The sequence below is a fragment of the Coregonus lavaretus genome (assembly GCF_964263955.1).
Source record: "Coregonus lavaretus genome assembly, chromosome: 13".
NCBI classification, from domain to species: domain Eukaryota; kingdom Metazoa; phylum Chordata; class Actinopteri; order Salmoniformes; family Salmonidae; genus Coregonus; species Coregonus lavaretus.
Genome location: NC_140000.1, coordinates 1,050,436 through 1,066,239, shown reverse-complemented (window position 1 = coordinate 1,066,239; position 15,804 = coordinate 1,050,436). Strand labels below are relative to the sequence as shown.

General features: G+C 43.7%; 1 protein-coding gene across 1 annotated transcript; it reads left to right on the top strand.

Annotated features, from left to right (window-relative positions):
* Window positions 1-1,776: 1,776 nt before the first annotated feature.
* Window positions 1,777-15,198, top strand: LOC311140624 (derlin-1-like). Its single transcript, XM_084175755.1, has 7 exons — window positions 1,777-2,169; window positions 4,579-4,690; window positions 7,383-7,447; window positions 9,995-10,021; window positions 12,891-13,039; window positions 13,164-13,274; window positions 13,747-15,198. Exons 1-7 carry the CDS (start codon window positions 2,017-2,019, stop codon window positions 13,910-13,912), a joined length of 783 nt encoding a protein of 260 aa, XP_084031881.1. The 5' UTR covers window positions 1,777-2,016; the 3' UTR covers window positions 13,913-15,198.
* The last annotated feature ends 606 nt before the right edge of the window (window positions 15,199-15,804 follow it).

Genomic DNA, 15,804 nt, shown 5'->3' with positions numbered 1-15,804 from the left:
TCCCACGGAATGTTTTTGTGCAACCCAACACAATTGAATGCAATGCTACTGTATGTAAACACTACACCCGCTTGCTAAAAGCACCTACCCTAACCTTAACCCTTAACTACACTGAACAAAAATATAAATGAAACATGTAAAGTGTTGGTCCCATGTTTCATGTAAATGAGCTGAAATTTAAAAAAAAATACATTTTCCATAAGCGCTTAAAGCTTATTTCTCTCAAATTTTGTGCACAAATTTGTTTACATCCTTGTTAGTGAGCATTTCTTCTTTGCCAAGATAATCCATCCACCTGACAGCTGTGCTGGAGACAATAAAAGGCCACTCTAAAATGTGCAGTTTTGTCACACAACCCAATGCCACAGATATCTAAAGTTTTGAGAGAGCGTACAATTGGCATGCTGACTGCAGGAATGTCCACCAGAGCTGTGCCAGAGAATTTAATGTTAATTTCTCTACCATAAGCCGTTTTAGAGAATTTGGCAGTACCTCCAACTGGCCTCAAAACCGCAGACCACGTGTAACCACGGCAGCCCAGGAACTCCACATCCGTCTTCTTCACCTACAGCATCGTCTGAGACCAGCCACCCCGACAGCTGATGAAACTGTGGGTTTGCACAACCAAAGACTTTCTGTACAAACTGTCAGAAATCGGCTCAGGGGAAGCTCATCTGCGTGCTCGTCGTCCTCACCAGGGTCTTGATCTGAGGAGGCTGCTGAGGGGAGGACGGCTCATAATAATGGCTGGAACGGAGCGAATGGAATGGCATCAAACACATGGGAACCAGCCATTACCACCAGCCCGTCCTCCCCAATTAAGGTGCCACCAACCTCTTGTGGTCTTGACCTGACAGCAGTTCGGTGTCGTAACCGACATCAGTGGGCAAATGCTTACCTTCAATGGATGAATGGATGAATCCCGGTTTCAACTGTACTGGGCAGATGGCAGACAGTGTATATGACGTCGTGTGGGCGAACGGTTTGCGGGTGTCAACATTGTGAACAGAGTGCCCCATGGTGGCGGTGGGGTTATGGAATCGGCAGGCATAAGCTAATGATATGGGCAGGCATAATATACGGACAACAAACACAATTGCATTTTATCAATGGCAATTTGAATGCACAGAGATGCCATGATGAGATCTGAGGGCCCATTATCGTGCCATTCATCCGCTGCCATCACCTCATGTTTCAGCATGATAATGCACGGCCTCATGTCGCAAGGATCTGTACACAATTCCTGGATGATGAAAATGTCCCAGTTCTTCCATGGCCTGCATACTCACCACACGTCACCCATTGAGCATGTTTGGGATGCTCAGGATTTACGTGTACAACAGTGTGTTCCAGTTCCCGCCAATATCCAGCAACTTTGCACAGCCATTGAAGAGGATTGGGAAAACATTCCACAGGCCACAATCAACAGCCTGATCAACTCTATACAAAGGGGATGTGTCACCCTGCATGAGGCAAATGGTGGTGTCATCAGATACTGACTGGTTTCTGAACCATGCCCCTACCTTTTTTTTAAAGGTATCTTTGACCAACAGATACATATATGTATTCCCAGTCATGTGAAATCCATAGATTAGGGCCTAATTTATTTATTTCAATTGACTGATTTCCTTATATGAACTGTAACTCAGTACAATCTTAGAAATGGTTGCATGTTGTGTTTTTATATTTTTGTTGAGTGTAAATCATTTAAAATGTCAACTTCAATGGGGTAACGTCAGAGTTGTGACGTCCCAAGGATCCCAGATAGCAAGGACTGATGTGCAAATTTGACAGGAAGTGAGCAGTTCAAGTGCTAGTCGCGAGAACATTGAGGTATAATAAGAAGCCACGTCATGAAAACTTGACTGAGGAACACAACGTTCGTGAATAATTGTTGTCATCGAAAGGGAGTTATAACACAAGGGATATCGCCAGTCGCCACAGGACTTCGGGTCTGTTAATTTGCCTTTAGGCAATTATTTGACTGTGGTCGTTTTGCCAAGATCGTATGGAAAGATGTCAGATATCGGGGACTGGTTCAAAAGCATCCCGTTCATCACCCGGTACTGGTTTGCTGGGTCGATTGCGGTTCCCTTGATAGGTAAATTGGGACTAATCAGTCCCATGTACCTCGTCTTATGGCCAGAGAACTTCTTTCACAAATTTCAGGTACGTTATGGGCAGTGGGTTTGTTTATGTGCGCTACAATTCGCTGTGTTGCTATGATAGCCTAGCATCAAGGCTAGTAGGCCTTGGATTGTACGAGGGGTGTGAATTCAGTCCAATCACAAAACAAAGAGGTTGGACTTCCGGGATGCATGAAGACGCTAGTTCGATGATAGGATAGCAGCAATTTCAATAGCAAATATGTACAAATTAACTACAAGATTATTTCGAAAGGTTTGGTGAATATCTCACAAATATATGGTGATATTCCTGCATTTGTTATAGGTTTGGTCGTGAGGTCAATACAATTCCACCAGGTGGTGCTATCCCATCCACCTTTGGACAGCCTCATCATAACTGGCACCTCCCACATTACATACAGTAGTCATCATGACTCAAGCAAGCAAGGGTTTCATCATCATCGTCTTCTGACAGGTGGTGTCACTAGATGTCACTAGACCCTTCTTTTGTTACTGGACCCCAGCTGTCAGGCACACACACCACAAACACACACATTTACATTTTAGTCATTTAGCAGACGCTCTTATCCAGAGCGACTTACAGTTAGTGAGTGCATACATTTTCATACAGGACATTTCACATTCTTAAAATAAAGTGGTGATCCTAAATGACCTAAAACAGGGAATTTTTACTCTGATTAAATGTCAGGAATTGTGAAAAACTGAGTTTAAATGTATTTGGCTAAGGTGTATGTAAACTTCCGACTTCAACTATATTTAGCCATGGAGCACGTTCTGATTGGCCAGTGAGGGGTCAAGCCTTGACACACCTTCAACTTGCTTACACCTTTAACTTGTTTATTCAAGTTGACGGTAGTGGTGGCACAGTAGCCACCACCAGCTACTGCGCCCATAATTCTGGTTGTGAAAATAGCAAAAATATTTCTGACACACCCGTGAATCTATAGCGCTACCGCCAGCGCTTACAACTTGACCAAACTGGCCCCATTGTGCACATGTTGATTTTGTCTATCCCACACAAACCACAAACCCACACACACCACAAACACATCCAGGGTGGACAGTTTCAGTTCTCGGCCCTGACAGCTCAGCTGACTACTGGTGATGCTAATCGCTACATCTCGGTTTGTGGTTGTGCGTGGTAATGTTTAACATTATATTCATCTTTTCACTATTATGGCTGTACGTTGGTTATGCAGGTAAGAATGAGGACATGTAGCTTATCATATATTCCTTACAGTTTATTAGCTATCTAAATTATTTAAAATGTATTTATTTAGCTAGCACCGTTCAGATATTTACAATGTAGCTAACTAGCCTACATGCTAGCCTACATTTAGCTTGTACCTAAAAGGCTAAACAAATTTGACGCCACAGTGATGTTTTCATTCATATGTGTGGATTTATTGCACTTTGGCTGACATTTTTATGTTCTCAGAGAGCAAAATTGCTGTCAAGGGACCGAGTATGAAAAATGTATGCACTCACTAACTGTAAGTCGCTCTGGATAAGAGCGTCTGCTAAATGACTAAAATGTAAATGTAATGTAAAATGTTATCTTGTGAGGGCAGAGCAGGTTTCCATTGGCGAGGCCACAGCTGGCACACCTGTGCTGGGCTGTTGTTCCATTGGGTTTTTGTGGAGAGAAAGAAATCAGTGCAGTGCCCCAACCCAGTCAGCTGTTCATATGGCCCAGGGTGTATGTTTTAGGGTTGTCAACAAAACATGAAGCAGACTTCATTTCTTGAGAAAAAAACATTCTAAAGTTGCAAACACAGCCTTATGTTGTCAGCAGTCACATTCGTTTTTTCTCCAAACTAGGCCTGTATCACACAATATGTTACATACAGGCAGGTGTTAAAGTGGGTAAGGTAGCTTAGTGGGTAAGAGCGTTGTGCCAGTAACCGAAAGGTCGCTGGTTCTAATCCCCGAGCCAACTAGGTGAAAAATCTGTCGATGTGCCCTTGAGCAAGGCACTTAACCCTAATTGCTTCTGTAAGTCGCTCTGGATAAGAGCGTCTGCTAAATGACTAAAATGTAAAAAATGTTAAAGGACAATATGTTACATATATGCAGGTTTTAAAGGACCATAGAGTTTAGCCTGCTTTGTGTTTTCGTGGTATCACAATACTGGTATGGTATCCTGAATACCCTAGTGTGTTTGCATTAAAAGGAAAGCATGCCCAATGCCAAGAAGCTTTTCATAAACCTGTGAATGTGGCAGTTGAGTACATCATTTTGCCCTGGCACCCACCCCCACCAGACTGTAGCCTAAATGCTAACAGACTGTAGCCTAAATGCTAACAGACTGTAGCCTAAATGCTAACAGACTGTAGCCTAAATGCTAACAGACTGTAGCCTAAATGCTAACAGACTGTAGCCTCTGTGAGTGGTTGGTAATAATGTCCAATATGTCTCTCGCTCTCTACAGGTATGGAGACCAATCACCTCCACCCTCTACTTCCCTGTGGGCCCTGGAACAGGCTTCCTCTACCTAGTCAATCTGTATTTCCTCTACCAGTACTCTACCAGGCTGGAGACAGGTGGGTTCACACAGTCCTCTAGCAGGGTTCTGTTCAGGAGCATGTAACGTTACAGAACGTTCAAATAGAAGCGCCCATGTAGAATATGGAATTGTCATAGAAATAGAATGAATAGATTTTATAATCTGCAACAACATTCAGAATGTTTCACATCACTGAATAGTCCTACACCCCAGCGGAGACAGGTGGGTTCACGCCAGGTCACAGAGGCTGGAGACAGGTGGGTTCACGCCAGGTCACAGAGGCTGGAGACAGGTGGGTTCACGCCAGGTCACAGAGGCTAGCTAGGCTGACAGTCTGCCAGCTCTCATTTACAGTTGTTGTAAATAATACATGTTGAGCCTGTCATCTGGAAGAGGCCCTGCCATCATGCACCAAACTATGAGCAGCCCAATAGAGATCACTTGTTGTTTTATACACTACCGGTCAAAAGTTTTACAACACCTACTCATTCAAAGGTTTTCTTTATTTGTACTATTTTCTACATTGTAGAATAATAGTGAAGACATCAAAACTATGAAATAACACATGAATCATGTAGGAACCATAAAAGTGTTAAACAAATCAAAATATATTTTATATTTGAGATTCTTCAAATAGCCACCCTTTGCCTTGATGACAGCTTTGCACACTCTTGGCATTCTCTCAACCAGCTTCACCTGGAATGCTTTTCCAACAGTCTTGAAGGAGTTCCCACATATGCTGAGCACTTGTTGGCTGCTTTTCCTTCACTCTGCGGTACGACCATCGCAATTTGGTTGAGGTTGGGGGATTGTGGAGGCCAGGTCATCTGATGCAGCACTCCATCACGTTGGGTCATTGTCCTGTTGAAAAACTAAAGATAGTCCCACTAAGCCCAAACCAGATGGGATGGCGTATTGCTGCAGAATGCTGTGGTAGCCATGCTGGTTAAGTGTGAATTGAATTCTAAATAAATCACAGACAGTGTCACCAGCAAAGCACCCCCACACCATAACACCACCTCCTCCATGCTTTACGGTGGGAAATACACATGCAGAGATTATCCGTTCACCCACACCGCGTCTCACAAAGACACGGCGGTTGGAACCAAAAATCTCCAATTTGGACTCCAGACCAAAGGACAAATTTCCACCAGTCTATTGTCCATTCCTCGTGTTTCTTGGCCCAAGCAAGTCTCTTTTTCTTATTGGTGACCTTTAGTAATGGTTTCTTTGCAGCAATTCGACCATGAAGGCCTGAGTCACACAGTCACCTCTAAACAGTTGATGTTGAGATGTGTCTGTTACTTGAACTCTGTGAAGCATTTATTTGGGCTGCAATTTCTGAGGCTGGTAACTCTAATGAACTTATCCTCTGCAGCAGAGGTAACTCTGGGTCTTCCATTTCTGTGGCGGTCCTCATGAGAGCCAGTTTCATCATAGCGCTTAATGGTTTTTGCGAGTGTTCTTGAAGGAACTTTCAAAGTTCTTGACATTTTCCGTATTGACTGACTTTCTTGTCTTAAAGTAATGATGGACTGTCGTTTCTCTTTGCTTATTTGAGCTGTTGCCATAATATGGACTTGGTCTTTTACCAAATAGGGCTGTCTTCTGTATACCCCCCTACCTTGTCACAACACAAATGATTGGCTCAAACGCATTAAGAAATAAATCAATTCCACAAATTAACTTTTTTAAGAAGGCACAGCTGTTAATTGAAATGCATTCCAGGTGACTACCTCATGAAGCTGGTTGAGAGAATGCCAAGAGTGTGCAAATCTGTCATCAAGGCAAAGGGTGGCTATTTGAAGAATCTCAAATATAAAATATATTTTGATTTGTTTAACACTTTTTTGGTTACTACATGATTCCATATGTGTTATTTCATAGTTTTGACGTCTTCACTATTATTCTACAATGTAGAAAAACCCTTGAATGAGAAACTTTTGACCGGTAGTGTATATAAATGTATTTTGGCTAGAAAGAGGTGAACGGTAGAGAGAATGCTTAAAGAGCAGTGGGCTGGATTGGAACCTGACAGCGGAACATAGTACATGTGGTCCAGAGGCAGAGGCTTAGAACGATAGACCACCACATTCACTTATTATCCTTAGTCAGACGCCATTATAGATCTTATTTATTACACAACATTAGGACTGTTGGAGTTAGGAGGAAGCAGACAATGTCATTCAGTACACATTGAGCTTTTTAAAATCTTGTGATCATGGTGAGGTTAGGCAATTAGAATATGATTTAAATAAATAATTGCTACGGTTAAATAAATAATTGCGGTGTTAGGTCTGTATGTACAGTATTTTGTGTGACGACACCTATTGCCTGTGGCTCAAAGAAAGCTATTTCAATTCAAAGGGGCTTTATTGGCATAGGAAACATGTTTACATTGCCAAAGCAAGTGAAATAAACAAACAAAAGTGCTCCTCTCTCTCTCTCTCTCTCTCTCTCTCTCTCTCTCTCTCTCTCTCTCTCTCTCTCTCTCTCTCTCTCTCTCTCTCTCTCTCTCTCTCTCTCTCTCTCTCTCTCTCTCTCTCTCTCTCTCTCTCTTCTCTCTCTCTCTCTCTCTCTCTCTCTCTCTCTCTCTCTCTCTCTCTCTCTCTCTCTCTCTCTCTCTCTCTCTCTCTCTCTCTCTCTCTCTCTCTCTCTCTCTCTCTCTCTCTCTCTCTCTCTCTCTCTCTCTCTCTCTCTCTCTCTTATATATATCTCATCTCTTCCAGGGGCGTTTGATGGGCGGCCGGCTGACTTTGTGTTCATGCTGCTATTCAACTGGATCTGCATCGTTGTATCCTTTATCTGCTTATCAATATGAGGCCTTCATCTTTTATGCAGCTGACAAGTTTATCAGTCATAGGAAATGAATGATGTCAATTAGCCATACATTTAACTTATCATCACTGTCTGGTGAAAACCTCTTATCTTCCAAACAGAAACTTTTCAGGAATTGGAAATAATTACCATATTTTCCCATTAAGGAACATACCATTATGAACGTTTAGAAGATATTTTGAAAACATTTTTTGTGTCCTTGAGTCATGAAATGTACAGAGAACATTGAGGGAAGTTACTGCTTTAAATTAATGTAAAAAAAAATATATATTTGCAAAATTGGAGTTAGAAGGTTTTCGTCAGACAGCGACGTTATGCTGTTTTGTCAACTGTTAAAGGTAATAGTGTTTCATGTTTTTTCCTCCTGAGTCTAGGCCTTGTTATAGGGTGTGTTATTAGAGCAGCCCCCTGCCTGTTAAGCTGCCTAGCAACAGTTCAGCCCCTTTCCAGTGGTCTAGCTACAATCTCTTTCTCTGTACAGCCATGTGGTACAGCCAAACCAGTCTCTGTTTCTCTGTACAGCCAAACCAGTCTCTGTTTCCCTGTACAGCCAAACCAGTGTCTGTTTCCCTGTACAGCCAAACCAGTCTCTGTTTCCCTGTACAGCCAAACCAGTCTCTGTTTCCCTGTACAGCCAAACCAGTCTCTGTTTCTCTGTACAGCCAAACCAGTCTCTGTTTCCCTGTACAGCCAAACCAGTCTCTGTTTCCCTGTACAGCCAAACCAGTCTCTGTTTCCCTGTACAGCCAAACCAGTCTCTGTTTCCCTGTACAGCCAAACCAGTCTCTGTTTCCCTGTACAGCCAAACCAGTCTCTGTTTCCCTGTACAGCCAAACCAGTCTCTGTTTCCCTGTACAGCCAAACCAGTCTCTGTTTCTCTGTACAGCCAAACCAGTCTCTGTTTCCCTGTACAGCCAAACCAGTCTCTGTTTCCCTGTACAGCCAAACCAGTCTCTGTTTCCCTGTACAGCCAAACCAGTCTCTGTACAGCCAAACCAGTCTCTGTTTCCCTGTACAGCCAAACCAGTCTCTGTTTCTCTGTACAGCCAAACCAGTCTCTGTTTCCCTGTACAGCCAAACCAGTCTCTGTTTCCCTGTACAGCCAAACCAGTCTCTGTTTCCCTTTACAGCCAAACCAGTCTCTGTTTCCCTGTACAGCCAAACCAGTCTCTGTTTCCCTGTACAGCCAAACCAGTGTCTGTTTCCCTGTACAGCCAAACCAGTGTCTGTTTCCCTGTACAGCCAAACCAGTCTCTGTTTCCCTGTACAGCCAAACCAGTCTCTGTTTCCCTGTACAGCCAAACCAGTCTCTGTTTCCCTGTACAGCCAAACCAGTCTCTGTTTCCCTTTACAGCCAAACCAGTCTCTGTTTCCCTGTACAGCCAAACCAGTCTCTGTTTCCCTGTACAGCCAAACCAGTCTCTGTTTCTCTGTACAGCCAAACCAGTCTCTGTTTCCCTGTACAGCCAAACCAGTCTCTGTTTCTCTGTACAGCCAAACCAGTCTCTGTTTCCCTGTACAGCCAAACCAGTCTCTGTTTCCCTGTACAGCCAAACCAGTCTCTGTTTCCCTGTACAGCCAAACCAGTCTCTGTTTCCATGTACAGCCAAACCAGTGTCTGTTTCCCTGTACAGCCAAACCAGTCTCTGTTTCCCTGTACAGCCAAACCAGTCTCTGTTTCTCTGTACAGCCAAACCAGTCTCTGTTTCCCTGTACAGCCAAACCAGTCTCTGTTTCTCTGTACAGCCAAACCAGTCTCTGTTTCCCTTTACAGCCAAACCAGTCTCTGTTTCCCTGTACAGCCAAACCAGTCTCTGTTTCCCTTTACAGCCAAACCAGTCTCTGTTTCCCTGTACAGCCAAACCAGTCTCTGTTTCCCTGTACAGCCAAACCAGTCTCTGTTTCCCTGTACAGCCAAACCAGTCTCTGTTTCCCTGTACAGCCAAACCAGTCTCTGTTTCCCTGTACAGCCAAACCAGTCTCTGTTTCCCTGTACAGCCAAACCAGTCTCTGTTTCTCTGTACAGCCAAACCAGTCTCTGTTTCCCTGTACAGCCAAACCAGTCTCTGTTTCCCTGTACAGCCAAACCAGTCTCTGTTTCCCTGTACAGCCAAACCAGTCTCTGTTTCCCTGTACAGCCAAACCCCCTGTCTGCTGGTAGCCTAGCTACGGTCTCTGTACAGCCATGTGGTTAATCCAGGTCACATGGAGGGACAACACTGCTCACATGAAAGATCTGGTTCAAATACAGATGCTGCCTCAGTGACTGTGTTGTGGTTAAAGAACCTCAGGACAGCTGGAATGGATCATTAGGCTCCTCTATGCTCCGTGACAGAACATCCACAATAGTTCTGTTGTCAAGTCATCTGTTCCACTGCTTCTCCTTTTGGGCAACTAAACGGGAAATGAAGGTCAGGGTATGTGGCCTGTTTTTATATGTAACTAGATGAAACAAAATTGATCCTGACAGGAGGGATACAGGTTTCCTTAACTGCTTGTGTAGATAACTGGGTTAATGATGGATATGCAGGTAAGTTTCTTCCTCCTGTTTTCTCTCTGTCCCTAGATTAGAAGAAATAAGACCTGTTGCCTTTTTTCATTTACCACAACGTTCCAAGACAAATAGTCAAAATCATGCATTAAAGGCTAAGTCAGCCCAATGATAGGCAAGGTCTTATTAGCTTGATATATAGGGACATGGCAAATCCACTCTAACTCTTTTTTTGTCTTTAATCTTTAGAACCATAATGTAAACTAGGTTCATTAAGAAGGTCAGATGATCAGACTGGTCTAGTTTATCATGATGGGGAGTTGCTGTCAGATGATCAGACTGGTCTAGTTTATCATGATGGGGAGTTGCTGTCAGATGATCAGACTGGTCTAGTTTATCATGATGGGGAGTTGCTGTCAGATGATCAGACTGGTCTAGTTTATCATGATGGGGAGTTGCTGTCAGGTGATCAGACTGGTCTAGTTTATCATGATGGGGAGTTGCTGTCAGATGATCAGACTGGTCTAGTTTATCATGATGGGGAGTTGCTGTCAGATGATCAGACTGGTCTAGTTTATCATGATGGGGAGTTGCTGTCAGGTGATCAGACTGGTCTAGTTTATCATGATGGGGAGTTGCTGTCAGATGATCAGACTGGTCTAGTTTATCATGATGGGGAGTTGCTGTCAGATGATCAGACTGGTCTAGTTTATCATGATGGGGAGTTGCTGTCAGGTGATCAGACTGGTCTAGTTTATCATGATGGGGAGTTGTTGTCAGATGATCAGACTGGTCTAGTTTATCATGATGGGGAGTTGCTGTCAGATGATCAGACTGGTCTAGTTTATCATGATGGGGAGTTGCTGTCAGATGATCAGACTGGTCTAGTTTATCATGATGGGGAGTTGCTGTCAGATGATCAGACTGGTCTAGTTTATCATGATGGGGAGTTGCTGTCAGATGATCAGACTGGTCTAGTTTATCATGATGGGGAGTTGCTGTCAGATGATCAGACTGGTCTAGTTTATCATGATGGGGAGTTGCTGTCAGATGATCAGACTGGTCTAGTTTATCATGATAGTTTATCATGATGGGGAGTTGCTGTCAGGTGATCAGACTGGTCTAGTTTATCATGATGGGGAGTTGCTGTCAGATGATCAGACTGGTCTAGTTTATCATGATGGGGAGTTGCTGTCAGATGATCAGACTGGTCTAGTTTATCATGATGGGGAGTTGCTGTCAGGTGATCAGACTGGTCTAGTTTATCATGATGGGGAGTTGCTGTCAGATGATCAGACTGGTCTAGTTTATCATGATGGGGAGTTGCTGTCAGATGATCAGACTGGTCTAGTTTATCATGATGGGGAGTTGCTGTCAGATGATCAGACTGGTCTAGTTTATCATGATGGGGAGTTGCTGTCAGATGATCAGACTGGTCTAGTTTATCATGATGGGGAGTTGCTGTCAGATGATCAGACTGGTCTAGTTTATCATGATGGGGAGTTGCTGTCAGATGATCAGACTGGTCTAGTTTATCATGATGGGGAGTTGCTGTCAGATGATCAGACTGGTCTAGTTTATCATGATGGGGAGTTGCTGTCAGATGATCAGACTGGTCTAGTTTATCATGATGGGGAGTTGCTGTCAGATGATCAGACTGGTCTAGTTTATCATGATGGGGAGTTGCTGTCAGGTGATCAGACTGGTCTAGTTTATCATGATGGGGAGTTGCTGTCAGATGATCAGACTGGTCTAGTTTATCATGATGGGGAGTTGCTGTCAGGTGATCAGACTGGTCTAGTTTATCATGATGGGGAGTTGCTGTCAGATGATCAGACTGGTCTAGTTTATCATGATGGGGAGTTGCTGTCAGATGATCAGACTGGTCTAGTTTATCATGATGGGGAGTTGCTGTCAGATGATCAGACTGGTCTAGTTTATCATGATGGGGAGTTGCTGTCAGATGATCAGACTGGTCTAGTTTATCATGATGGGGAGTTGCTGTCAGATGATCAGACTGGTCTAGTTTATCATGATGGGGAGTTGCTGTCAGATGATCAGACTGGTCTAGTTTATCATGATGGGGAGTTGCTGTCAGGTGATCAGACTGGTCTAGTTTATCATGATGGGGAGTTGCTGTCAGATGATCAGACTGGTCTAGTTTATCATGATGGGGAGTTGCTGTCAGATGATCAGACTGGTCTAGTTTATCATGATGGGGAGTTGCTGTCAGATGATCAGACTGGTCTAGTCTGCTGTATCTTGTTTCACAGCGGGGCCGACACTCGGCGTGTGTCCCAAATGGCCTTTATAGTGCACTCTGGTCAAAAGTAGTGCACTATATAGGGAATAGGGTGCCATTTGGGACTGCCTCAGACAGCTAAGAGGCTAGTCGTCCTGCCTCGGTGCTACTGACCATACATCTACCAGAGGTCATCACAACCACTGTCATTTAGTTTAAACAAACTGGACACCTCCGTGGTCACCATGACACAATAACAATTATGCCATCTAAAGCTTCAGTGCTAAGGTATCTCTGCTGCTGTGTCTGCTGCTGTGTCGCTGCAGCCTCTTGGTCAGTTGGTTTGTAAAAGAGGATGTATCTATAACCTACATCAGGGTTCTTCAATTCCAGTCCTGGAGGGCCGAAACACCTCTGTTTTTCATCCTCTCCTTCTAATCAGGGGCTAATTCAGACCTGGGACACCAGGTGAGTGCAATTAACTACCAGGTAGAAATAAAAAAACAGAAGTGTTTCGGCCCTCCAGGACCGGAATTGAAGAACCCTGGTCTACATGATTAGATAAAGCTAATACATTGTTTAGGGGGTTTTTGGTCCACCTCTTCTTATGAAATAACTGATTTGAGAACTACTACTAAAATATGCAAATCTTGTTGTGTTTTCCAGCTCCTGATGATCCCGTTGATAATGTCTGTCCTGTACGTGTGGGCTCAGCTGAACAGAGAAACAATAGTCTCCTTCTGGTTCGGAACACGCTTCAAAGCATGTTATCTACCCTGGGTCATCCTTGGATTCAACTACATCATTGGGGGCTCGTAAGTAGTTCCATTATTTTTGTCAACAATTCAACATGATTATAACAACAATTACATTTTCAACAGAAATGTCAAAGTCGATAGTAAAATCCTGAATGTCTTGGTTGTCTACTCTCATCTCCAGTGTTGTCAATGAACTGATTGGGAACCTGGTGGGTCACCTCTACTTCTTCCTGATGTTTAAATACCCCATGGACCTGGGAGGCAGGTCCTTCCTCTCAACACCTGACTTCCTGTGAGTTCCTCTGCTACCCAATCATGTGTTGCTTTAATCCTGAAGCAACATGACTGGTAGAAATGTCATGAATAGAGCTCAGAGATGCATAATGCATGTTTGTTCTACACAATATATTTATATGTAAACATTCCTGCTGAACACAGCCCTGTTGTCCTCTGTGATTCCTGCTGAACACAGCCCTGTTGTAATCTGTGATTCCTGCTGAACACAGCCCTGTTGTCCTCTGTGATTCCTGCTGAACACAGCCCTGTTGTCCTCTGTGATTCCTGCTGAACACAGCCCTGTTGTCCTCTGTGATTCCTGCTGAACACAGCCCTGTTGTCCTCTGTGATTCCTGCTGAACACAGCCCTGTTGTCCTCTGTGATTCCTGCTGAACACAGCCCTGTTGTCCTCTGTGATTCCTTACTCTACATTTCAGAGATGCATGTCTGTTTTAATACAGTATGGGGTCCTCTCTCTCGTCTACAGGTACCGCTTCCTGCCCAACAGACGAGGGGGCGTGTCTGGGTTTGGAGCTCCGCCCAGCAGGAGACCTGCAGCTCCAGAGGCCGGAGGTGGTGGTGGTGGTGGTGGTGGAGGAGGTATGGGAGGACGTCATGCCTGGGGAGCTGGCTTCCGTCTAGGGGACGACTGAGGAGACTGTCCCTCGTCCCACGGAGTAGTAGGACAAAGACTCTTGTCTCCTCAATACTCTCTACTCCTCAAGACTACTGTTGATGTCCAAATTATGCAGAAGAAAGCAGATTTATTTTGGTATCTTAACTCCCCTTCCTTTGGACTGTTCAGAAAAGAGAGGTCGCAGCTGTGGATATGATCAGCATGTTGTTCTTTCATTCTGTGCTCTCTCTCACACAAGATGCCATATCCGATTACACTGTAATTACAGGGTTCCTCCTAACCAGTGTGTTGCCTCAGCCAGCCTTTTCAGAGCGTGGGGTTTGGCTATTTAGAAAAGCATTGTTCTGAAGAGAGAACAGCCGAGCACTAAGGACTGAATTCTCTTTGCCTGCCCCGTCTCTCTCTAGATAGAACACGAGGCAACAGCAACTGTCACACTGGCTGTGTAGCTAGAGGCACATGTGTAATAACACAAAACGATATCTCTTGTTCATTCTCCCCCCCGGTCTGCGCTGTTGTATGATTGCACCGCAACACTGAATGTTTGTCTGTTTGAATGGGGCAGTAGGGTCGAAGTTGTAAAATAAAAAAATAAAAATCTTCAACGTAGTATAAAAATTCAATAATGATGCAACAATGTGGTTTGAGATAGATAGAATGAAGCAAAAGCTTTTATTTGAGAGAAATGTCTACAGTGTGTGCTCACCCTGTCCCAGTAGATTGCTTTGGTAAAGCTGGTTTGGATCCATATAAAACTGCAGTGTCATGGTTCTGTTTCCCCTTGATTTAGCTCCGCAACATGGCAATTAAATGAAACTGTAAGATTTCATGAATACCCCCCAGTTGTATGTAATTATAACTTACACTCAACTGTGAAATGGCATCAATTGTTTTCAAGATGAGTGATTTGCTTGTTGCCAATTTTGATTTCCATTCAGAAGATGAAATAATCCAATCTAAAAAGCAAAACAGTTGTAATAATCACACTTATCTTGAGGATGTATATAGTTAGTTATTCACCAGGGTTGGGGTCAATTCCATTTAAATTCAAGAAGTTAACTGAAATTACAATTATTTTTTTCCCTTCAGAGAAGCGTTGAGGAAATGTAAGTTTACTTCCTGAATTTGCAATGGAATTGACCCCGACACACATCTACAGTGACCCTTGACCTTATACCAGAGGATGTCTTTCAGTCGAGTATCTTATGATTGTGTTTATTTGACTGGGTCTGTCTGTTTCTCTAACTTGTTTTGTACAATGGCATTTTGTACTTGAGTAAACAGAACGGAAACAAAACTTTCCAGTTTTTGTTGCGTTAAAATTATTTGATTTAACGTTGTACTGAAGTAATCAAATCCAGTTCATTTCTCCATCTCAATTGCATGTCTCTTGACCAAAATATTCTTAAAAGGACACAGGAAGGGGGAAAATGCAGAATAAGGCAACCTACACTGAGTATAGAAAACATTAAGAACACTATTTCCGAGACCGACTGACCAGGTGAATCCAAGTGAAAGCTATGAGCCCTTAATGATTCACATGTTAAATCCACTTCAATCAGTGTAGCTGATGGGGAGGAGACAGGTTGAAGAATGATTTTGAACCCTTGAGACTGAAACATGGATTGTGTGTGTGTGCCATTGAGGGTGAATGGGCAAGACACAAAATGTAAGTACCTTTGAACGGGGTACGTGCCGGTTTGTGACAATTGCAACGCTGCTGGGTTTTCATGCTCAACAGTTTCCCGTGTGTATCAAGAATGGTCCTCCACCCAAAGGACGTCCAGCCAACTTGACACGACTGGGGGAAGCATTGGAGTCAACGTGGATCAGCATCGCTGTGGAATGCTTTCAACAACTTGCCCCGAAGAATTGAGGCTGTTCTGAGGGCAAAAGGGGGTGCAACTC